This window comes from Crocodylus porosus, unplaced genomic scaffold, assembly GCF_001723895.1.
Source record: "Crocodylus porosus isolate Cpor-Errol unplaced genomic scaffold, CroPor_comp1, whole genome shotgun sequence".
In the NCBI taxonomy this organism is placed as follows: domain Eukaryota; kingdom Metazoa; phylum Chordata; order Crocodylia; family Crocodylidae; genus Crocodylus; species Crocodylus porosus.
Window position 1 is genome coordinate 3,811,284 of NW_017728935.1, and position 24,494 is coordinate 3,835,777.

A 24,494-nucleotide genomic window follows, 5' to 3' on the forward strand; every position below is an offset into this window, starting at 1 on the left:
TTAACCTGTTCTTTAAAACCTGCAGGGAAGGAGATACCACAGCCTCCCCCGGTAGCTTGCTCTGGTGCTTAACTTCCCCTTAAAAAGATTTTCCTCGTCTCCTAATCCTCTTTTCTTGCTTCAAATTAAGTTGATCACTGCCTGACCCAATCCCAGCAGATGGGGAAAACAGTTGAGCGCTGACCTCTTTGCTACACCCGTTTGCCTCGGTGGTTCCTCTCCATAGAGGCTAGCGGTCCACAAGGCCGTGACAGCAGTCCACAGGTTGCCCTGGGTCACACTTTAGGACATTGATGATGAGGAGACACGGTGGCTTGTGTCAAAGGCTGATGGTGGCTTGCTGGTCCAAAAAGTTTAGCAACCCCTAGGTTTTAGATGTCTTCCATGGTCTCCCGTGGGTTAGGGGAACAGGCTTGCTAACAGACCTGGGAGCAGTGAGATGTATGATGTTCCCAATCTAAGTCTTCCCTCTCTTCAGCCAAGAGCCGCTCCATCGTCCTGCCCATGGACCTGGACGCCCACGTCAGCTTCCTGCTGAACAGCAGCTCCTCCGGCACCGTGCAGAGGAACACGGCCAGCTACAAGGCGGCCACCCGCACCTTCCCCCGGGTGGCCACCACGTCCAACCAGTGGGACTACAAAAACATCATCGAGAAGCTGCAGGTGCAGGATGGCAGGGGCCGTCGGGCTGGGGCAGGTGGCGGAGCTTCGCGTGGCAGCATGCGAGGGGTTAATGGGGGGTCTCGTGCCTGTTGGGGGCCGAGTGAAGTGCCCCCTTATGGTGCGGTGCAGACGGACGTTGCGAGCCTCCCTTGCTCCTGCGCCGCAGGTCCTCGCAGCGCTGGTGGCATCTCCTGCTTGAGCTGCTGTCCTTGGTCCATTAGAGTCTTGCCCTCTCCCGTCCTGGGAGCAGTGAGTGCTGGGCATGACGGGGCCCAGCAGCTCCCGTCCCAGGGCCCACCTGGCAGTAACAAACCTGGGCACGGGGCACGAGCCAGGGCTGGGGGGTGGGAGCATCCCTCACGCCCTGCTGCTATCTGCTAGCAGAGGGCACCGTAAGCAGCACCCTCTGTGCCGGTGGGAGCCAATGATTTTGGCAAGTGCGCTACAAATTAGCCCTGGCCCCTCCCTGAGGGTCACTCTGATCCCCTTCTGCGATCTGCTGCTCTGCTTTCTGCTCTCTGCTCTCGTGCCGCCCCTTGTCTATGCTGTGACTCCATCTACCCGCTCTCCCGCATATCAGTGACCTCTCCTGGCAGGGAGCTGCCCCTGGCCAGAGCGGTTCGGCACCGTCCCCACCACAGACCCAGCAGTGGGTCAGTGTTGGGGGAGAAGTGTCCCCCCTGCGAGGGGCTCTGACCAGGCCATGCCTTGCAGGACATCATCAATGCCCTGGAGGACCGCTTGAAGCCCCTGGTGGAAGCCGAGCTGTCCGTCCTGGTGGATGTCCTGCACCGGCCGGAGCTGCTCTTCATGGAAGGGACTGAAGCCTACCAGCGATGCGAGAGCGGGGGCTTCCTGTCCAAGTAAGGGTGCAGCGTGGGACCAGCCGTCTGGGCTCTGCTCTCTCCTGGCCCAGGGGGGTGAAGGTGCCCGGGCTGCGGGCTCACCTGGGAGTGGGGGGGAGCGGCCGGGGAGCTCGGGGACCTAATGACCCGGTGGGGTCTTGCTGCCGGCACCAGGCTGATCCAGCACACCCAGGACCTCATGCAGACGGAGGAGAAGCTGTGCATCAAGGTGCTGAGGACACTGCAGCAGATGCTGATGAAGAGGAACAAGTACGGGGAGAGGGTGAGTCTGTGCCCTGCTGCGCGGAGCCTCCAGCCCCCACCCCCCAGTTTGTCCTCCTGCCCCATGCGGGGTGCAGCACCTGTGAGGAAAACATGGGCCTGAAGTCCCCTCGTTGGCAGGGGGAGAGACTCAACAGCTCCAGGTCCTGGCGGGGCAGCTCCCTCGTCCCCTCAGCTGCCCTTCACGTGGCGCGGGCAGGGTCTTGTGCAGCTGGTGGGTGGCTGGGGCTGGACTGGGGCACTGCTCCGCCAGCGCGCGGCCTTCCCCCACCTCAGCGCCGTGAGACTCACGGCAGGTCCTTGTCACGCTCAGGGCAACACGCTGAGGAAAACGCTCCTGAGCAACTACTTGCAGCACAAGAAGTCCAGCTCCAAAGGGGAGGTGGTCGACGCAGCTGGGGCTGGTAAGGGACCTGGTGTAACCATTTTGCCTCCTGCCCGCTCCTTCCCCATCTCTGAGGCTCGTCCGTGTCCTGGCAGGCCCTGCAGTCGCCTGATGCAAGCATCAGCGTAGAAGCAGTGGGCAGGTCTGCAGCTGGTGTGACTCAGTCTGGCATCAGGGAAGCCAGCCAGGGGCAGAAGGGTGGTTTCCATCTGTAGGGACTGGCAGGGGATTCCCTGGCAGAGAAGCTTGCAGTCCCCTCCTACTGATCCACCTTTCTGTGACCCTGCCCATCCCCTGGTACCCACACGTTTTGCAAACATCCCTCCTGAACACCGCCTGTGGGACAGTGCACTGCTCCCGTTGTACAGATGCGAGGCTGAGGCCTAGATGCTAAATGAGTTTCCCAAGGGCAGAGCCAAATATGAACCCCAGGTGTCCCAAACCCCAGTTCAGACCCTTTTTTGCCTCCAAGCCTCCCTCTGTCCCATCAGCCGGGCATAGATGTTGCTGCTGCCCCATTGCAGCAAGGCAGCTTTATTCTGTTCCTCCCCTCTCTCACCGTCCCCTGCAGGCCAGGACCAGGACTGGTCAGCCATTGCAGCCGTGCAATGCCGGCTGGACAGAGAAGGGGCCACCAAGCTGGTGGCAGACCTCATCATGAACACGAAAAATGAGAAGATCTTCCAGGAGAGCATCCTCTTGGCCATCCGCCTGCTGGATGGGGGCAACACAGAGATCCAGGTACAGAGATACTCCAAGGCAACCCTTTTGCCTAACGCATAACGGACGTGAACTTGGTATCTGAAATGGTTGGTGTGGGATTTGCCTCTTTCCCCACACTTGCTTGTTCTGGTCTGGCCTACGATGCATGAGCCAAAACTCACTGGTGTGTTCCCTGGCCAGGCAGTAGCAGAAAGGGGTCAAGAATCTGTCTGCATCAAGTTCCCAGCCTGGCTTCTTGATCGGATGCCTGACGAAAGCCATATGAGTGGGATAGGCTTGCAGTCTATTGGAAAGTGATACTGGGCCCTCTGCTGGGCACTTCTAAAATAATGGGATACTGTGGATCATTGGTTTCAGATGTAAAGCTTTTATTTTGGGGAAAGCTAGCTGCAGACTCAGCCCACCCAAGAGACATCTCGGGTTCTGGGCACTGAAACAGATACAGCTGGTGTTTCTCAGCTTCTATTCTGGGTTTCTTCATTTGTTAAAACACAGCCCGTGGCTAGGGGTGAGGTGGGGACAAGACTGAATCATCCATTCCCTTAAAGCCAAGAAGACTGTTACTTCCTGGATCTTGGTTAAGAGATTGTAGGAGAATGACCTTATCCTTGAGATTTTGGTCAGCGTCAAGAAGAGAAAGTGGGGAGCATTGGACTGACCAGATCACTTCTCTGTCTGATCTGGTGCCCTGCTTTCTCCGATAACCCGTACCTCCGTGCTTTGTAGGAAGAGCTAAACTCTTTGCAAGGTGCCTGGCACGTTGTGCAGGGTTGTATACAGGGGTAGCACTGCCTTCCTGACCCCTGTGTCAACCAGCTGGTGCCCAGAAACATGAGGATTGATCCTCTAGTGATGGGTTTTACCGTTAAATGAACCAGCTGTTTGGAAGCCCCAGGCACAACGGCAGGCTTTTCGGGGGAGACGCATCACAGGGGCAGCCTGGCACCTTTGGATCCTGATGGGGGCCGTTTAACTCATTTTCTGGCTTCCTCTGCCCCACTCCTTGTGCCCGTCCCAGAAATCGTTTCACAACCTGATGACAAGTGACAAGAAGTCAGAGAAGTTCTTTAAAGTTTTGCACGACCGCATGAAGAAGGCGCAGCAGGAGACCAAGTCCACGGTGTCGGTGAACATGAGCGACATTGGGAACAAGCCACGTGAGGACAAAGATGCTCCTGACCCTGGCAGCAAGGGTAAGTGAGAGGAGAGGGGCACAAGGCTCAGCTCTTTGGGGCAGGGACCATGTGGGCTAGCACTGGGGTCCTGATATGGGCCCATGCAAGCTGTGTGGAGAGTCACCCTCCGGTCCAACAGGCTGGCTCCATCACAGGCTGGATTTCCCCGCAGGCCGAGCAAATGCCTATGTGATGCCCAGCACCCCGTCCCGCTACCCGTTGGCTGTCGGCTTTCGGAAGGGCCACGATGCCGGGGAGCAGAGCCAGAACAACGAGATGGGGGTGACCGTGTTGATCATGGAGCCTATCCTTCGCTTCCTGCAGCTGCTCTGTGAGAACCACAACCGGGACCTGCAGGTTAGGGCCTGGGGGGTATGGGCAGGCAGCCGAAAGCTCGCTGAACTGGGACTCCGGGGATTCGGGTAGCGCAGTACAGCTGCTCTCAGGTGATGCCAAGTGCCTGGGGCCCTGGCACCATATTCTCCTTTGCCTAGGTCCTGTTGGCTTTGGAGGGAGGAGGAAGGGGCCAAGGCTGATGCTCCGGAGCCCTCTAGCCCCGGCAGCACTGATGGTGGGGGCTGGTTTTGCAGAACTACCTCCGATGCCAGAACAATAAGACCAACTACAACCTGGTGTGCGAGACGCTGCAGTTCCTGGACATCATGTGCGGCAGCACCACAGGGGGGCTGGGCCTGCTGGGCCTCTACATCAACGAGTGCAACGTGGCCCTGATCACCCAGACCCTGGAGACCCTGACGGAGTATTGCCAGGGCCCTTGCCATGAGAACCAGGTAACCCCGGCCGCTGGCCTGGCCCCGCACTGCCCTGGGGTGGGTCTGCTGGCAGGCGGTGAGGGTAGGGAGCGTGGCCAGGTGCAGATCAAGAGAGCTGCTCTGCGTCGTGCGGCGTGGCAGGGATGCCACTCCACTGGCCTGTGTCCCTAGGGCAGCTTCTTGCTGGCCGTGTCCTACCCAGGAAGCTTTGGACCAGCCAGAGCAAGGTGCTGCTGTTGCTGACACTGGCCCCACTCAGTGTGCAAGCGAGAGCAGGGTGTGGGCCACAGAGAGATCAGAGGGAGGCAGTGAAAGCCATAGCAGGATCAGAGGTTTGAGGAGAGGGTATAGCAACCAGTGCCTACAGAGTGCACAGGTCACTTAGCCAGACAAGTTCTTTGGGTAAATCTGAGCTTTTTATTAGACCAATTCAAATAGGTCACTTAGCTGCGCAAAACGCCAGGCCTAATTTGTCAGCTATTGCTTACCTCGCAGGGGTCAAACATGTGGCCCACAGGCAAGATCCAGTCTGTGGAGCTGTATGATCTGGTTCATGGGTCTTGGACTGACCGCTAGCCAATCTGGACCAGCCCCAGCCCCAGCCCCAGCCCCAGGCGCAGCATGTGCCCTGTGCTGTGTGCAGGGTAACCCTGCGGCAAGGCCAGCATGTGCTGCAGGAGGCTGGCACAGGGCATGCGCTGCATGCTGTGCCCCACAGGACCAGCCTTCAGCACTGTCTCTGGCATGGCCTGATCTGGTCTGCAGACGGGCCCGGAGAGCAGATGAGTTTGACACCCCTGACTTGCACTGTAACAGGCAGAGGTGTCTGCATATCCGTTACATAGGAACATCGGGCCTTGCTCTCTGCTTTGTAAAGGAATCGTGCTACGTCAAGGGCATCATTGGTGAAACTGGTTTGTTCCTATCAGCTTCCAGGTTGGTCCTGGGGACATAAGGTGCTCTGAGAAACAAGGTAACTGGTCTTAATTAGGTGCCAAAGGCTTAGCACAGGTTTCTGTGTAATTAAGGCTGAGCCTGGGTATGGGTCAGTCCCCAGACAATGCAATTCAGCCCTGCCTTGCTGGGCTGGATGATCCTTTGCTTGGAGACATAAGCACAGTTAATGATACTCAGACAGGAAAGGGATTGTTCAGGGTCATAGAGAAGTGGAGCTGGGCATAACATAAGCCAAGCAGCAAGAGAAACTGTCCTAAGCCCAAGCAGCTGAGCGGCTGAGTGCCTGAGTGAGGTTTTTTGTGGGGGTGTGGGGGAAGTTTAGCGGGCCAAAGGGTCTGAGCTAAGTCAGATGGGAAAACCGAGACCGAGCTGAAGCTGAGTATCCGGCAGCAGGTTAGAAATCACAGCCTGTGGGATGACCTTGTGTGTGATTCCCCAGAGCTGCATCGTGACCCACGAGTCCAATGGCATCGATATCATCACGGCCCTGATCCTCAATGACATCAGCCCCCTCTGCAAGTACCGCATGGACCTGGTCCTCCAGCTGAAGGTAGGGGGGCTACCAGGAAGGGTCCCTCTAGTGTGTGTGTGTGTCAGAGAGACTGGGATAGGTGTCTGTGAAGTACACGGGAGCAGTGAATGCTGGTCAGGGCTTCTCTAGTGATTGGCAGGATGCAGCAGTGTGTGCGTGTTGATCCCAAATCCCTGATGCACATGGCAGAGCTACAGGTCCCGTCTCCATGGGGCAGCTCAGGGGTCTCTGGAAGGCACTAGGATTCCTGGGGGGCTGCCTCCCTCCAGCCTGGATGACCATGTGGCCTCTGTTGCACAGTCTGGCTTGCTGGGAATGGTGCCAGGCTCGGCAGGTCAGCAGCGGTGCTTCTGCGTGGCCTGTTCGTGGCTGTGAGCACCCCGTGTGCTGGGACGCTGGTTCACTCATGTCGGCGTCTTCCCCAGGACAATGCCTCCAAGCTCCTGCTGGCACTGATGGAGAGTAGGCATGACAGCGAGAACGCTGAGAGGATCCTCATCAGCCTCCGACCTCAGGAGCTGGTAAGGATGGGGGAGCTGCGGGGAAGCGCGGGGCTCGCAGCCTGCGTGCGACTGACCGAGACACGGCAGCAGTCTGTACCACTGAGTGGGGAGATAGGAGGCCTCGATTGCTGGGTCGGACCCTGCTCCAGGGATCCTCCTGCCTAGTGTAGCTCAGCTCAGCTCCCTCTGCCCCTCACCACTCCCCTGTGGCAGGACCGTGAGTCTGCCCCCTCCCTGCATGCACAGCTGGTTTCCATGTGGTGCTAGGGGCAGTACAGACCCCCGTCACTATTGTGCACAAGCACCTTGCAGCCTCTCTGTTCGGAGCTCACGAGAGAGGCTGAGGCAGACTGAGGGACTTACCCAAGGCCAGCCAGGGAGCCTGCAGCAGAGCCAGAGATTGAGCCCAGCCTTCCCCCCTTCACTGTACAGAGCTGCCTGCAGCAGGAGAAAATACCTGCAGCCCCATGTTGGACACTAGTTACACACACATGCTCTTTGTGCAGACGATCTGTGGAGGTTGTGGGGAGGATAACTCATTGCTGCCTCGAAGCCTAGTTGTGAGCATCCCCGGTGCAGTGCGAAGCCCCAGCTCTCTGGCTTGCACAGCGCCTGGCTGACTTGCTTGCCTGCCTGGTGCCTTCTAGGTGGACGTCATTAAGAAAGCCTACGTGCAGGAGGAAGAGTGTGAGAACTCGGAGGTGTCGCCCCGCGAGGTTGGGCACAACATCTACATCCTGGCTTTGCAGGTACATTTTCTGCAGATTTTTATGCTGTTGCGAGGCTGCAAGGACCCTGCCCTCGCGAGTCTGCTCCCCAGCACCCCAACTTCCTTGGAAGTTTTCAAGAGCCGGTTGGACAGACCCTTGGCTGGGATGAGTTAGTTGGGGCTGATCCTGTCGGGAGCAGGGGGCTGGACTAGATAACCTTGAGATAACTTCCAGCCCTGCTTTTCTACGATCCTAACAGCAGTTTGCTGGATTCGGACCCCAGCGTCTAGCAGTGACTGATCCTCATTGCTTTGGAGGGAGGCCCACAGGCGTGCCAGGCCCCTGCCACCATCAGGCCAGAATCCTTCCTGACCCAGCCCAGGGCCCTGCCTGCGTGCTGGAGAAGGAGGGGGGTTGTCCTGGTCCAGCCAGTGTCACTGTGGGTGCAGGTCTTTCTTATTTACAAAAGGGCCAGATCCTGCCCCTGAGCTCGTTTCAGTGGGGCCAGGTGCTGGGGTACCCGCCTGGCACTTGCACGACACTGGTGCAGCCGGTCAGTGCTCCCAACATGTTCCCAGTACGCTCCCTTTCTTGTGGCTGCTCCTTCTCCGAGTGACCCTTTCTGTCCCCTTGTCTGTCTGCAGCTCTCCCGGCACAACAAACAACTCCAGCACCTCCTGAAGCCGGTGAAGCGAATCCAGGAGGAGGAAGAGGAGGGGATCTCGTCCATGGTATGAAACATTCACAGGGCTTGTACAGGGTCTCCCCAACAGCAACAGGTCGCTGAAGAAACTTGATCTAGAGGTAGCAAAGCTCTTAGCCATTCCCTGGCTGCTTCCCTGTCACTTGGCTATTCCCATGGGGATAGAAAATAAAGTCCTGAAAGTACTGCTTTAGATGTGCAAAGCCAACCTATGAGCAGAAGGGGACACTCAGCGGGTGCCACCCCTGCAGAAGGGCAGTCATGTGGTGCTGCCCGGTGGGAGCTTCAGCTGTTGATAGCATAAGTTGCCATCTCCGCCTGGAGCAGAACTGGTCTCTGGTATTGCCATTGGGGGCTGCACTTCCCTGGTAGTACCTGATTCCTGCCTAGTGTGGCTTTGTCCTAGATCCTGATCGCTTTTCAGCCATAATGCAGTTTCCCTGGGGTTTTGCAGGCATTGATTTTGCAATCTGTGGATTAGTGCTGTGGGGGTGTTATCACTGCGGTGCATTGAAGCTGTGCCCCTTTGGAGAGATGTTAGGCCCCAACAGGAAACTTTTAGTCATTTGCTTTTCCCCAGAAACCCTGTTAGGTTTGGTCGCTTGCTACAGCATTCCCTCAGCCCCTTGCCACTGGAGCTATCTAAGGATGCCTACCTTGATTTTTTTTCCTGTCCCCCAGCTCAGTCTGAACAATAAGCAGCTCTCGCAGATGCTGAAGTCATCGCCGCCAGTCCAGGAAGAGGAGGAGGATCCACTGGCGTATTACGAGAGGCACACATCCCAGATAGAGGTAGGGCTCATCCCCATGGTGGGTTTCCACCTTGTGCTGTGCTAGCTGGTGTTTGCAGGCCTGTCTCATGGCTGGCTCCTGTTAATCCCTATTTCTTCCGTTTCCACAGTCAACAAACAAAGTGCTGCATTGCAGCATGCCAGGGGTATTAGCTGGTATGTGCAGAGCTGCGAGCTTCCTCTGAGCACAGTACTCCGCAAAGAGCCCTTTAGCTACTATAACAACAGGAGTAGCTCCAGCAGTGTCCAGCTACCTCTGGGGACTGCCATGGACACTTGTGCAAGGACTTTCTTACAGATAGGCCGTGCAGCAGTGCCAGCAGTGAGCTGCCCTCACAGTCAGTAGCTGTATCAGCTGGATCCGTCTGTGAGCATGAATTGGCAGGGCTTGCAGTTGACACAGATATTCTGATCCATCACTGAGTGCAGGTGGGGTTGGTGCCTGGTCATACGGCAGAGAAGAGAAGGGCGGCATAGACAGCTGAATGGTGGTTTCTCCACCTGATCTATTCAGATTGTGCGTCTGGATCGGAGCATGGAGCAGATCATCTTTCCGGTGCCTGGCATCTGTGAATTCCTCACCAAGGAGACCAAGTACCGGTTGTTCACCACCACAGAGCAGGATGACCAGGGCAGCAAAGTCAGCGACTTCTTTGACCAGTCGGCCTTCCTGCACAACGAGATGGAGTGGCAGAAGAAACTGCGCAGTAAGGGCAAACTCCAGCTTCCCTTGGTTGCTGTTAGGCGAGATTATTCTGCTAGCCAGCCTTGGAGCTGAGAGGTCAGCAAAGCTTGCAAGCACCTCCCTGAGACCCTCATGCCCCTTGTTGTGCCCAGTGCACTGCACTCTTCCATTTGGCTGGGATTTTTCCCACTGGCAGGTCTTATTAATTCAGGAAGAGATGCCTAAAAATGAGTAACATTTGCAGGTTTCCTTCAGCGATAGCCCATAGGGTCATAGGAAAGCAGGACTGGAAGGAACCTCACAGGGTCATAGATTCATAGCCATGGAAGGATTCGTAAGCAGACTCTGACTCTGTAAGTGGCCTGAGACCCACAGTGTATTGCAGTATATTTAGCCAACACAAAGCAGAAAAATGCTACAGGAAGGGGAGGCTAAAGAAAATGCATTCCCTGCCTTGCAAGGTAGGATGGCTTAGGTTGAAAATCATCCCTTCAGCTTGGGTACCTCAGTTTTAGGTCCCCAGCTTGCAATCCCAGTATTCAGAGATGGTGAATGCTGACAAAGCCAGTGTAAGGCCGTCAGGGTGGCAGGTGCTTAGCCCCTCTTAGTGTCTCAGGGTGAAAAAGCCAAAAGCCCTGACCAGGTTTGGAAAAAAGGGCTTGAAATCTTTAGCGCTAAGGAACAGGAACCGTAGCAAGGAAAACTCCCCATACAGATAAACCGAGAAGAGGGATCCTGTTGAGTGGACGAAGCCAAAGGCACTGGCCTAAGCTGCTGCTGTTTGACCACTAGAATTGTTCACGGTGCCTGGCTCCTTATCAGTGTTCAATCCATGTCCTGACCCTGCCCTCGAAATGGAGTTGGATCTGCTTCTGTGACCCAGTGAGACAGCTGAGTGTAGAGGCAGAGCCCCCACGGGTAAACAACAGCAATAGCCCAGGAGGGGCCCCATGACGTGGCCAAGTGCTGTCACAAAGCAGGGCGCTAGGTGCATTTCTTTGTACAAGCTTTCCCCCAGAATAAAGGCTGGGGCCAGAGTCGAGAACAATCCCACTCAAGAAACAAGGAAAGGGCCTTTCAGACCGCTCCTGGGCCTTTCGCTCATATATATTGGGCAGAGATACTCTGGTTGGCACATGGCTAAGTGGATACCTGGGTGTGAGACACGCAGACACCTGGGCTCCAAACAAATCATTTTGACTATAACTGAACAGCTGAGACTCACAGCAGCCTGGTAAAGACCCCCATGTGAGCCTGTCTTCAGATCCTCCAGTTGGAAGTGTTACTGGAAGTCTTCTTTCCGGAGAACGGCTGGATACCAGGCGATTTCTCTCATGCAACTGAGTTTTGAAGACTCAGAGCTTTGGGCTTGCATTCAGATCAGCACCCAAATTCTCGGGCCGTTATAATACCTCCTAGAGGTTCACCCAGAAGTTACTAGGGTGACTGATTATAATAAACAGCAGGTCAATTAAGCGTGAGAAGATAATGCATAAATATTGCTAAGCAGCTAGGGCATATTACAATAGCACTGATAATGCTTGCAGATCCAAATAGCAGTTAGATAGGAAGCCTGTTCTCAGCTTAGATAGGCTGAGCCAGCCAACAGCATTCTCCTAGGGGGGCAGAGAGGTGATGCCGGGAGAGCCAAGGCATCTTTATTCACACATATAAATGGCAAGACAGTAGGAAGCATTGAGGCGGAGGCGAGGAAAGCTGGTTCTGCAGCACCAGAGCAGGTCAGAGGCCTGAGGAGCCAGAAATGTGAGTGGTAACATTTTGAACTGGCACCCTCACTTCAGCGGAGGATGGGGACTTGGGCTGAGGGAACTGGGAGGCAAGAGTCATTCTGGGGCTGCAAAGTAGTAGGTTTATGGGAAGACAGAAGTACCCATCTCCACTAGCTGGTTTTTTCACTCCTCTGTCTCTCCCTCTCTCCCCTCCTGCCTTCTTCTGCCCCAGGCATGCCGCTGATGTACTGGTTCTCCCGCAGAATGACTCTCTGGGGAAGCATTTCCTTCAACCTGGCTGTCTTCATCAACATCATCATTGCTTTCTTCTACCCCTACATTGAAGCCACCTCTATGGGTAAGTGCCCCGTTGCATTCTGCTCTGGGAGCGAAAAGGCAAAAGGATCCTCCTGTGCAGGAAACACTGATGCACGTTAGACCTTGTCTCTTCATCCACTGTCTTTACTAAGGATGCTCTTGGTCTCTCTCCTTTCTAGTGTAGATTTCCATTGAGTTGGGGTGGAGGGGTGGCTTTTTACCAGCTAAAGCAAGGGTTCCTGGGTTTTGGTCCCAACTCTGCCACTAATTTGTCCTGTGTCCTTGGGAAAGTCCCTTCCCTCTGTGCTCCAGTTACCCGGTAGGCGGCTAGTTTTTAGGAATGATTCGTCTCTAATATTCAATAAGGCTTTGGTGAAAGCAGTATGTCCAATGGGTTGTGTGTTTAATTTCATTGTCATCTACCTGTGTATCTTTTGCTCCCAGGAGTGCTGGATTCCCCACTGATCTCTCTGCTCTTCTGGATTCTGATCTGCTTCTCCATCATGGCCCTGTTTACCCGGCGCTATGGTGTCAGACCTCTCCTCGTGGCACTGATCCTGCGATCGATATATTACCTGGGGATTGGATTTACTCTGAACATATTGGGAGCTCTCAATGTGAGTCCTTTAGGGTAGCTGTGGGCAGCACTAAACTCCAGGCACAAAGTGGGCTTAGTTCCCAGAGACCAAGACAATAAGCTCCAGTGGTTGCTGAAAAATTTTAGTTATAGGAATCTGGCTTGATCCCTGCTCTCATCTGAATTCACATGAAATCAGTGGATTTTATGCAGTGGAAAATTCAGTCACTTGCCATCACTGCACTGCGATGCTGTGAGTTTGTAGAGTAAGGCTCGCTTAGAGAAGACACTCGTTTACTTCTGCTCTGTTTCTTGTGGTTGTTTCCCAGCTGACGAACAAGATTGTGTTTGTGGTGAGCTTTGTGGGCAATCGTGGGACCTTCATCCGGGGATACAAGGCCATGATCATGGACATGGAGTTCCTCTACCACGTTGGCTACATCCTGACCAGCGTCTTGGGGCTCTTTGCGCATGAGCTCTTCTACAGCATCTTGGTATGGTTCTCCCGAATGATCGGGGGATGTATGTCACTGTCTGCGTGTATGTCACTGCATAGGCTGCGTGGGGAGCTAGGTTCCCGTGTGAACTCAGAGACTGACAATGGCAGTGAAATAAATTCACTAGTCTTTGAGGTTGGCCTTTCTGCCTCCTGTGGTATTAGAATATCCATCTGCACTTCGTTCTGTTCACTTATTTCCAGTCTCTGTTACATACCTCTATCTGGGTCAAGTACAAGGCAATGTGATCTGATGAGGCAGTGCCAGGACTTGCGGGTTTTATTTTTGACCATATTGCTGTGCACGGCCCAAAACAGACCCCCACATTCCTTTTCTTTCCATGGTAAGGTGGGGATGGCCTCCCACGTCCTGCGTGGAATTTAGTCAGTGTTTGTGCTGAGAACTGGGAGCTCCTTGGTTAAGACATGGCGTAGAAAAGTTGAGCATTATTCGCTTGCTTAGCCAACCTCCTGTGGCCTCGTTGTCCATTTCAGCTGTTTGACTTGATCTACCGGGAGGAGACCTTGTTCAACGTCATCAAAAGCGTGACGCGGAACGGGCGCTCCATCCTCCTGACAGCCCTTCTGGCCCTCATCCTCGTTTACCTCTTCTCCATTGTGGGCTTCCTCTTCCTGAAAGATGATTTCATCATGGAGGTGGACCGCCTGCCTGACAACAAGTCCAAAGGTCTTGCAGCCCTGTCATGCCACGCAGCAGCTTTGGGTGGCTGGGAGGGGACAGATGGGATGGGAGTCTCTTCCTGGTCTGTCATGGACTCAGGGTGACCTTGAGTGAGTTACTTCCCAGGATGGAGAATAACTAATTCACCTCTCATCAGAGGACTGAGACAATGTTTTGAGGTGATTTTTATGTCTTTGGAGCAATATTCCTGTCCAGCTGAGTTTCTGAATACTAAAGGATGCGGGTGCCTGCGCAGACTGCAGGATCCCAATACTTCTCTGGCCAGAGATTTGGGAGTTTCAGGGTAACAGGAAAGGAAGGTTGAGTTTCAGGCAGATGACGTGGGGCCTGCAGGTCTGTCCTGTTTAACACTGGGCAGGCTCAATAAATGCTCAGAGCATCCAGCACCAGAGCCAAAGGGGGTCTCTGGTCTCAAAGTATGTAGCTAATGAACAACAGATAATCACACCCTCTTCCTGCTACCATCAGCACTGACTCAGTCTATGAATGGTGTGCTTTGGCTAGCATCCTCGATGATGATAGATGGAAACTGGATCCATAGTAAGGAGCCTTGTCTGTAGTAGCTTTGGAGCCATTGCAGCTGGAAGGTGGCATGTAGGAAAATTGTCCTCCCACCCCAAGAGAGTCACTGTTACAGGTCGTTTGCAGCTGGTATTCTGACAATGTTGCACAATCTTCTGCTTCCAGCTAGCCCCTTGGGGATGCAAGGGCACCTGGAGACTTTTATGGAGACATGCAGCAGTGACAAAATGAACTGCTCTTCTGGGACTACGCTGCCCAAGGTGATGGAAGGTAAACACACTCATTAAATAGCTGACCCCGTTAGCAGTTCTTAGCCCTTTCCCATCCTCTGATCCAGGCTGTTGACCATGCTTATAGGAATCCCATTGCCTTAACCCAGAGGCTGCAGAAGCAAGGAGATGGACCAAGCTGGGCTAGGCAAATTCAGGCTCTTGGAACAGCTTCCCTGCTAGGAGGCCCACAGTCTAAGCCGAGTAATGAAGCCAAGGGCCCCCAGGCTGAGGCTGAGCCCAGGCTAGCAAGGTGTAAAATGGGAACCTAGGAGTATCAGGGACTGCTGGAGCACCGCAGCACAGACAGAGACGTTCCGTGTTGGCTGGTCACGGTGCTTAGCTGGCAGATGTAGGAACCATCTCCCCAGAGACACTCCTCCAGCCAGTTAACACAATCACTGGCTGACTATTAGGTTGTCTCCAGCCCTGCTCCGCATAAGCACTTGCTCCCAGGAGGTAAATGCTAGAGGAGGGGAAGCCAAGTCATGGCTCTTGGCCTTAGCCTGAGCACTTTGTCTGCTCTGTCTTTACTGTGTTTTTACTTTTTGCGTTCCAGAAGAGGACGTGGACAACTTTGAGCGCGCCTGTGACACGTTGCTCATGTGCATTGTCACTGTCCTGAATCATGGCCTGAGGAATGGCGGGGGCGTGGGGGACATTCTCAGGAAGCCATCCAAGGATGTGAGTGGGCTCAGCACACCAGGCAGACTCTCATTTCAATGCCCTTCCCTTCTGTAGGGTTGTTTCACATCCATTACTTCACCACCCCCATCTTCATCCCTATGAATGCTGCTGACACTGCCAGACCTGGCTCCCGTCCCCTCCTCCTTGTCCCGCCCAGTCCAACCCACCTCACCTTTTACACCCAGGTGTGCTACTGACTTCCCTTCACACCATGCTCAGGCATCCCCTCATTATTCCTGCATCCCATGGAAACTCCTCAATCTGCCTCTCCCCGAGCCAGTTTCTTGACCACATCTGATGGTGGCAACAAGATACATTGATTGAAGCAAAGGTCTGAAAGGGCGGGGGGGCAAAATCCATGCATTGTTTAAGTCTAGTCCCTTTTTCCCCTCTGTAGGAGTCCTTGTTTCCCGCTCGGGTTATCTACGACCTCCTGTTCTTCTTCATTGTCATTATCATCGTCCTCAACCTCATCTTTGGGGTCATCATAGACACCTTTGCTGATCTGAGGAGTGAGAAGCAGAAGAAGGAAGAGATCCTTAAGACCACGTGCTTCATATGTGGTCAGTGGCAGAATGGATGGCCCTGCACATCCACACGCTCCCCCCCCTTTGCAGTCCAGTGGCAGGGCTGGGCTTCTAACATGTGTCTTCCAATAGCAAATGTTTAAGCAGCCTGCAATGGGAGGGGTTGGGGAGCGTTGTGTGTCCTCGTTTTGCTTCTGCATCAGGCCTAAAGGACCTGAATTTATTTCCACATTGTTTGCTTCCATTAGAAATTCAGGTCTGCCTTTTCTAGAAGATGCTTTGAATAATGGCAGAACTGGCATGCAGAGAAGCTGTGATACACTAAGGAAATTAACCTAATTAGTAGAGTGACAGAGTATAATTTTTATTCAGGCCACAGCATTTTGTTAAATAGATGTTAACTAAAACACGGAGGAGTAATGAGCTTGCTGCAAGAGAGCTGTCACTTCCAGCCCCTTCACTTACAAAGCTGAACAGCTCAAGCACCCAACTCCGTAGCAAAGTGGGGTGGAAGAAGGGAATTATATTTGATTTCTGGCCAGTACTAAGGAAAAAAGCTCTCTCCAATCTCTTGTGCTGATGCTACACTGTGGTCATGTTGGCATGCACATGTGGACACGACACCATGGTGGGGCATGGAGACACGTTCTTGAGCCTATGTCTGGGAAAGGGAAGTGGCCAGTCCATGTTTTAGCCTCTAGCTGAGTGATGCAGGCCTCCCTTGCTTAGCTAGCGTATGAACCTTTATCTTGCTGACTTCCCCATGCAGTGTCTAACCATCACATCATGAGTTAGGCATAACCCAGACCCCTGCTTATCACTGCTCCTAGAACTGAGCCACTTCCCCTTGCAGTAAATAACATGGAAGCAGATCAGCACAATGGCAAACCCTGTGTTCTACTAGGAGTAAGAGTCTAGACTAGAACCCGATCTTCCCCTTTACACAGCAGCAGTCATTTCTCTGCATCAGCTGCCCTCTGGCTCACATGGATCTGCCTCTTTTGGCTGTCCAGGGGGCTAAATTCAAAAGAAACATTGGTGGGCAGCTTGGTTACTGACTTACCTGTGGGGTGGTGGCGGTAGTCAAGCACCATGCATGGAGACCAAAGAAACTATCAGTTCAAATCCCCCACACCCACCCACTCCCACAAGCGAGCAGAGGTATAATAAAACAGCAACCTGTGCTTAAGTACCCCAAAATACCATTTACCTGGTTAGAAAGCTGCCAGTTAGGACATAGCATTCCACCCACGCTATGCTACACAGGAAGCTTAGTTGTAGCCTTCCTGGAGGGAAGGTTCACAAATGTGTTATTGTCTAATGTTTACGATGGGTTAAATGCCAACTAGTTAGTAAAAGCCCTTCCTGAGTTCACATCTGTCACAAAATCTAATTATCTCTACTTCCTTTCATACACATTTCCTTGGTTTTTTTAATCCTTCCTCTCTCTCTTGCCTCTGCTAGGTCTTGAAAGGGATAAGTTTGACAACAAGACTGTGTCTTTTGAGGAGCATATTAAATACGAGCACAATATGTGGAACTACTTGTACTTCATAGTGTTGGTGCGAGTGAAGAACAAGACCGATTACACAGGGCCAGAGAGTTACGTGGCACAGATGATAAAGGTGCGTGTGGCCTGGGATAGGGTTTCCCACATTATCAGGCTGTACTTCCCTTGAGGGAAACCTTTCTAAACAACAGACTGTTCAGGAGTGTCTTTTCAGAAGGAGTATCTGGAAAGTACTGAGTTTGGTAGCAGCCCTCAGTCCTTCCTGGCATGATTACATCTGCTTTTGGACTTCAGCCCACAAGGCACCGTCTGCTTGAATATTCAGTACTAGGCATTCAGTAAGCTAGGATTTAATCAAGAGCAGAACCAGGAGCAAAGAGAGTAGAGGATAGGTACAAAACAGTGATAGCGGGAACCAGAGGAAGGTACTGAGTTTCAGAAAAAAGTAGAAAAGAAAAAAATACCGATACGAGCCTCGTTAAGAAGCCTCAGAATGTGCCGGGGGAGGCCATATCTTTGGAAAAGTACTTCTACAAGTCCCTTTGCGCAGGCACTCATTATAGGATTTGCTGCTCCAGTCTCAGGGATTGGCACTGATGCCTAGGTTCTCTGTGGTCTTCACCCCAGAACAAGAACTTGGACTGGTTCCCCCGGATGAGAGCCATGTCACTGGTCAGTAACGAAGGAGAAGGCGAACAGAACGAGATCCGGAACCTCCAAGAAAAGCTCACTTCCACCATGAAGCTGGTGTCCTACCTCACTTCCCAGCTGAATGAGCTGAAGGAACAGGTAATATGAACACCTAAAACAGGCCACTTTCCACATGACATCCCTAGCTGGAAGAGCATAAAGCCTAAGCAACAGAGCAGAACCAAGTGTCACAAAAAACCACTCTGCTTACTCAAATAAAGCCATGGTCCCAGGGCTGTTATTCTGGCTAGCAGAGCTGGCTGAAGGTGAAGCTTCTGGGTGATTTTTGTACCATGCATGGTTGGGAGTGAGGGAGAAGCGTTAAACAGCTCACTGGGGTCATGGAAAGCTTGCCAGGATAAGCTAGGTTCCTCACCAGCTGCAGGAAGCAGCTAGTCACCTGCTCCCTTAGGAAACTGCCTCCTATTGAACAAGACTTTGAGTTGGTTCTCTCTACCTCACACTCCCTAAAGGGTGCCCTGAACACAGGGTTTCCCTGCCACAAGCTCACTATCGTTACTGCATGTGCAAAGTCCTGTCCAGCTGTATGCTGGACCTAAACCTTTAGAGAACTTGTTAGTGTGGCTATGGGCAAGAAATGGCCTGCCTCACTCGCTTGTTCTTTTCAAATCTAGATGACAGAGCAAAGGAAGCGCAGACAACGAATGGGTTTCGTGGATGCCCAGAACAATATGAATCACTGAGGCACAGTGAAAGCTTCAACTTCCCTAACCAGGTGACTAAAGACATGTATCAGCTAGCCAGGAAGTTGGTAGCTGGATTCCATCCACAGACATCATCTCCGGAACAAGCTGGACCAAAGCCCAGACAGTTACTGCCGAAAGACTTCAAAGCCAACATTTTCCTTCTCCTCCATAGATTACTGCACACATTTTCAACCACAGCCAGGAACCAGTGACTTAACAGGATTCTTTATCCCTGGACCCACAGGAAGATAAATTATGCAGGACTTTTGGTTCCTCAATGCAATAACTTTTTATTTTGTTATGTGAATTGTATCTTTATCTCCGTGCACTACATTTTGGTGGCTACCTGTCTCAGCTGAGGAGACCATTAATATTGTTACTAGTAATAGGGTTGTGATATTTAACTTATTCCAAAAATGTCAGTAGTAAATAGAGACTTCTGCAAGCCAGACACTGGTCACTGTATGACAAGACCTTGATTTCCCTTCATTTTAAAGAGTGCTGTCTACCACCAGGGTGCAGTGAAGACAAGCCGAAATCAAGGGAATGCATCAATAGCCTAACTCCTCAGATGAGTAACAGCAAAGCTGTTGTTAGCACAAACTGGTCTTCTGTCTTTCCCTTTTGCGGACAGATTTTATCTGGGCACTAGGAGACCCCAGGTTTACAGGAGTTCACTGTGAAAGGGGTGTCCTGTGGTTTATCTTCATCTCTGGTGTGATGTTGTACAAAAGGTTGGTTGTTTTTTCCCCCCCTTTTGTTACGTGACTAATATGTAAATTGCCTTAATTAAATTAACACAATCAAGTTATAATAAAAACTGAGATGAGATAAAAGAGTCTTCCCTTAGCCCTCTGGTATGCAATGAAGCTGTTGTATATAAATGGAGAATAGCCGTGTTAGGGCCACAGTAGGTAGAGCCTCATACAGACAGCCTAGTAGCCCCTCACCTGTGAAATCTGTAACAATCTCCATCCCCTACATAAGATCTTACTGCAGAGCACCCTCAAGCTCTGCCCGTGTCTTCCTCACTTTTTAGTTTGAACCTGATGTAAGTTTTTCTAATTCTTTAAGGGGAAACCTGCTCAAATATGTAAGAGCAAGAGGCTGTTAGTACTTCCTCATGCTAAGCTGCACCCTGAATCTGCATTGCTCCACACCACCCCAGGCTTTGGCCTCCTAGGGGCAGATACTGACTCAACTATTGAAGCAGCAGGGGTAGGTCTGAGGAGGAATGCTCATGATCTGAATGGAGACGCGTGGCACCAAAAAGCAACAAGTTGTTCAAATCTACTTTTACCTCACAGCAATTGCATGAGTGATACCAGAAAGCACTGTCTTCTCCTCCCAAAGGAGTCTGTGACTATTTAGGGAGAAAAAGATGATGATAAACAAGAGATTTAAGAGTCTGTTTTACCTACTGCTATCATAACTAAGCTCTTGGTAATGACTTCTAAATTGCTCGGTCAGCAGTATCTCAAACTGGGTTTCTCCTGATTCACCTCAAGTAGCATGTCTACAGAATGGAAAAAGTGATGAATGCTGGTGCAGGTAGGTGTATAACTTCACCCTTCAGCAAGTACAGAGAACAACAGCGATGAAGAGGTAAAAGCAGGGACTTCACAGACTTGCTACCCAAGGATGTAAGCAGGGTGCCTGACAGGCAGAGCTGTGGGTAGTACATGCCCATTTGCTAATTAACCTGTGCTAGATCAGCTTGCCTGGATATGCCTAAACACACTAGGATCCCACCTTCCTCTGCTACCTAAATATACCCAGCATCTGACTTTATGCGAAAAGGAAGATTGTTTTAACGTTACAAAGTAATTCATGTATCCAAATGGGACTCACAATAGATATGCTACATTTACAGCGCAGATTTCAGGACTAACCAAATGCCAGGTGTGCATCTGAATGACAATGCTGCTGCTAAGCGGAATGAAGGGCTTTATTTTTCATGGCAAAAATACAGTACTTTAGGAATAGGTACACAGGGGAATCATGGTATCAGTTTTTGAGTCCTCTTCGGAAGCTTTTCCTTGAACATCTCCCACACGTTTTTCCATTTACTCGTCTTTATTTCCATTGTGTCTTTCAAGTTCTCTGCAATGAGGGAAGAGAAGGGAAAGCAGAAAAACAGATTAATAAATCTTTGCAGAAACCTGCCTTATAGTTCCCTTTTTTGACTTTCTAAGCTTTCATCTAAGTGAATTTCTATTTCAGTGCCTGGGGCAAGTTTGTTTTCTCATCCAGTCAATCACATGGGATGTCCCTCATCACCAACAACTATTAGTTTCCACATACTGCAATCAAAGTTAGGAACCAGAGCAGAACAAGGCCATGCCAGATTCCTACATTGCACTTAATAACTGCAGTGTCTTTGTGCAGAGGGGGCCTCTTGTTTTCTTTTTTCTAAAAGGCTCCTTACCATCACTAAAGAAAACTACAGAGTACATTTCAACACAACTGAATTGAGGTCTAGCCAAGAACTTTGAAATGAATGAGCTGAATCTCAGTATTTATAATACCGGCCCCTGGGGCAGCAGATGGTGTTTTTTACGTCCAGACCAGCCAATGCATTTCATGCACGACACCTTGCTACCTCAGTGCAGAGCAATAACTAGCACAGCAAACAAGGGAGTTGGTAAATCTGGACTACAACCAAAGTGGTTTCGCCTGTAACATCTCCAAGTCATTCTCTAGCCATGGGTGCAGTTGTTGGACTGTCCACGTGACACTACCAACCACCGGGACCCCCTGAAACTAGGCTGCACATTTAAGTGAAGCTTGCAAAAATGCCACAAAAAGAACCCTGCAAAGGGAAATGCATTTACATCCTGAGCAAGGTAGCGCCACTACTACCTAAGTAGCATGACTGTCCCCACTGGCTGCAATACCTGTAGCTATGACAATCCTGCATTCTTCCATCGTCAATCCGGTGAAGTTTGTATCTCTCAGGCGCGGATACTTTCCAAATGAGAGAGAGAAGAGTGAGTTTACAGAGGCAGAACCATTTCCATGCCATGTTCTAAGTGCTAAGCACAACAAGTGCTAATCAGTGTTTGAGGGACAGGGCCACCACATGCACTCAGACCTGGCAGGACACACCCAGACAAGGTCTCCCCGCCAGGTGCTCACCTTGTTTTTATGATAGTTGGTGTGGACTCGAACTAAACTCTCATACCCTTGGTCACAATCCTCTGGCTTGGCAACCTGAAACAGAAAAGAAACATCACGCAATTCTTGTTTTCCAGCTTCCACAAGCAACGTTTTTCTTTTGTGTTTTTCAAGTGAGAAGAAGAGGAGGAACAACTAGAAAATTTACCAGTGGAATTTAGGTTTATGATAGTATCTGCTAACGTCACTTGAGAGGCAATGATTAAGACTTAATTCCTGCCCCTTGTGATACCTTCCAGCTTAGCTTAGATACACAATGAAGCATGCCAATGTTTCCATGAAAGGAAATATGATCAAAATATTACATGGGAAATACTGCTGGCAAATTCTCCCGGTGCCCCATAGCCAGTAATGCAGCATCTAAAAGGCCACATAATGCCCTGCTTTGCCTTCTGTTTAATTCCAAAGGACCAAATAGCAGGATGGAAAGGTCAGGAGAAAAATCCTAATGAAGGTTAAAGATACTTTGTTTATTAATTAGAAAAAACACAGCATGGAAAACACTGAAAAGCAAGGTGGAAGGATTTCTACTTTTGGTCATGTCAGCTGGAAAGATTCCTCCTTCATACAAACCTCTCCAGGTCCCACGACAGGTGCATGTACCAGCAGGGCCATCTATCTAACATCCCATATGTCACTCTGCCTTTTTTTCTATTTTGAAATGGGGGGCTCACTTGATCTGAATGCTGCATTATGTGTTGATGACATCCAATACAAATGCTTACAGCAGATGCATGTAAGAATAAGAACAGGAGCAGCAGGGAGCTGTTACATGAAATTACCAAGCTGATCTATCCTCATGCATCGGGACAGAAGCCACTGCTCTAGCTTGGGGCAAGTAATGCTCCCCTTTCATTTAGCATGCAAATTAGAAAATAATAGGAAGATTTTTCATTAGAAAATAATAGGAGGATTTTTCTTTCACCATAGCTAAGTATGTGATCTTCCCATTCACACTTGAAATGACTCTGCTGGCATTTCAGTAATGATAGCAGGGGCAGCTATCAAATGGGTAGCAGAAATAGCGTTTAAGAAAAAATTCAGCCAAATCTTATTACAGCTGGATAAAACACACCCTAGATGGATATAGTGTCCTTTAGAATCAGAGTCTTCCTTGTGCATTCTTCCTGCCACAAATTTACTTTCACTGTATTAAGCCTTTATAAATGGAAATTGAGATCAGGGCTGCAGGCAGCAATTTACATTTTTGAAATTGAGTGGCAGGATGGGGCCCTGGCTGGCAAGTGGTGCAGCATATTCTGCTGGGCCCAAGCAAAACCAGTAAGTCCCTTCTGAAATATGTGTTGCTGATGGTGCTGGTGACTGAGGAGAATAAGCTGTGTGCTAGAGGTGCTCAGATAATTGGCCCTGACCACTTCCAGGGCAGAATCTGACACTGCTTTTAAGCTATGAAGGGGCTTATTTATGTGCTAACACACCACTGCCTTGCCTTGTTTAGGCAAATAGCAAGTAGAGAACCTCCAGCCCTGTTTGGGCAAATAGCAGCTTCCCCAATTTATCAGCACTACCGTAACCAATCTACACTATGCTTAAAACATTAAAGAGGAGCCCAGTTCCAACACTGTTCTGTCCTAAACACATCATAAACTGTTTTGGTTATGTTTTATGTAATCCAATTCAACCATGCTATAACCTTCTATGGGAAGCAGACTAATTAATACAACACTACTGGGTTGCCCATCACATGCTCTCACACTGCATTATAACCAGGTTCCCAGAGAGAGTTTTCCCACTGAAGACAAGGCCTAATTGCTTAAGTGAACTGAAGTTTCCTGTTAAACTAAGGATAAACTCTAGCTAAGCTATGGATAAGGGTAAACAGTCTACACCTAGAAGTAGGAAGCAGAGAGAATCCACAAAGCCACCTGAGCTAAGCTCTGAAGAGATGGAAGAGGCACCAGACACCTTGAAATGCCCCTGCAAAAAAAGGCTTTGCACTCCAAGGCTTGGCTACCTTTATCTCAACAATACAGTTGGTCCAATACAAGGTATCACCCCCACCCAAAAATCCTTGCTCCTCGTATTAATTCCTGGACCATCACAGCTATATCACTTTAATACTACCAACTGTACACTGGATGTCTCTCCCTACAAGCTTGTCCTCCAGAGTCATGATCCCACTTTAAGAGTTTTGATTCTGTTTGAGGGCTAGTCCACATGCAGCAAGTAAAGGCAGCCTGCCCTGTCACAGAAATCCAAGAGCAAGGGGGATGGAAGGGACCTCCAGAGGCCTAGTCCAGTGTTTCTCAACTGGCAGGTCGCGACCTAAAACTGGGTTGCAAGAATATTTGAGAGGGTCATAAGGAAGTCCCAGAAAAACTTGCAAAAGTGCAGGTTTCCCCTTGCAGGCTGGCAGCGTTCCAGCTGCAAGTGGCTGCTTGGGACAATTGGAGGCAGCGGGCGCATGTACATCTGCATATGCAGATGCATGTGGCCAGTATACAGTGAGGTAGAATCATAGGAGCAAACCCAGCTGCTGGATGCAGGTAAGTGTATGGGGAGTGGGAAGTCCAGGGGACTGTCTGGAGGGCTGCGGGGGTGGTCACACGTGTATGTGTGCACATGAAGGCGCTAGGGATGATGGCCAGGCACAGTGCTGCGGCAGGGTAGTGGAGAATAAGGCAGCCCTTCAGCAGGGGCAGTCCACAGTGCAAAGCTGCATGCTGATGCCAGCAGCACAGGGCCAGTGCCCATACACACAAGGGCCTGCGCTCACTGCTTGGGGGGTTGGAACGGGGGTAGCACTTGCTGCTTACACTCTGGCTCAAGTGGGACAGGGGCAGCTGGGGGCCCCCTCTGGCAGACCACTGTAGATCGGGAGTGAGAGGCACCA

The 24,494-nt window shown here is 51.2% G+C and overlaps 2 protein-coding genes across 2 annotated transcripts in view; one reads left to right on the forward strand and one right to left on the reverse strand.

Annotated features, from left to right (window-relative positions):
- ITPR3 (inositol 1,4,5-trisphosphate receptor type 3) overlaps positions 1-20,257 on the forward strand; it is a 66,505-nt gene extending 46,248 nt beyond the window's left edge. Inside the window, exons 35-58 of the mRNA XM_019546707.1 lie at positions 479-663; positions 1,378-1,526; positions 1,683-1,791; positions 2,104-2,194; positions 2,747-2,916; positions 3,917-4,091; positions 4,246-4,430; positions 4,664-4,864; positions 6,243-6,353; positions 6,761-6,856; positions 7,486-7,587; positions 8,193-8,279; positions 8,933-9,043; positions 9,557-9,749; positions 11,690-11,815; positions 12,220-12,392; positions 12,682-12,846; positions 13,344-13,536; positions 14,239-14,343; positions 14,902-15,026; positions 15,427-15,592; positions 17,021-17,181; positions 17,694-17,855; positions 18,392-20,257. Coding sequence (XP_019402252.1) covers positions 479-663; positions 1,378-1,526; positions 1,683-1,791; positions 2,104-2,194; positions 2,747-2,916; positions 3,917-4,091; positions 4,246-4,430; positions 4,664-4,864; positions 6,243-6,353; positions 6,761-6,856; positions 7,486-7,587; positions 8,193-8,279; positions 8,933-9,043; positions 9,557-9,749; positions 11,690-11,815; positions 12,220-12,392; positions 12,682-12,846; positions 13,344-13,536; positions 14,239-14,343; positions 14,902-15,026; positions 15,427-15,592; positions 17,021-17,181; positions 17,694-17,855; positions 18,392-18,460 — 3,410 coding nt within the window. The 3' untranslated portion in view covers positions 18,461-20,257. The remainder of the gene's footprint in view (positions 1-478; positions 664-1,377; positions 1,527-1,682; positions 1,792-2,103; positions 2,195-2,746; positions 2,917-3,916; positions 4,092-4,245; positions 4,431-4,663; positions 4,865-6,242; positions 6,354-6,760; positions 6,857-7,485; positions 7,588-8,192; positions 8,280-8,932; positions 9,044-9,556; positions 9,750-11,689; positions 11,816-12,219; positions 12,393-12,681; positions 12,847-13,343; positions 13,537-14,238; positions 14,344-14,901; positions 15,027-15,426; positions 15,593-17,020; positions 17,182-17,693; positions 17,856-18,391) is intronic.
- A 136-nt stretch (positions 20,258-20,393) lies between these two features.
- The window catches only part of LOC109317805 (ubiquinol-cytochrome-c reductase complex assembly factor 2), a 5,430-nt gene continuing 1,329 nt past the window's right edge, over positions 20,394-24,494 (reverse strand). The window contains exons 2-4 of the mRNA XM_019546708.1: positions 21,602-21,676; positions 21,361-21,430; positions 20,394-20,566 (exon numbers count right to left, since the gene is read on the reverse strand). Of these exons, the coding sequence (XP_019402253.1) occupies positions 20,463-20,566; positions 21,361-21,430; positions 21,602-21,676 (249 nt within the window). The 3' untranslated portion in view covers positions 20,394-20,462. The remainder of the gene's footprint in view (positions 20,567-21,360; positions 21,431-21,601; positions 21,677-24,494) is intronic.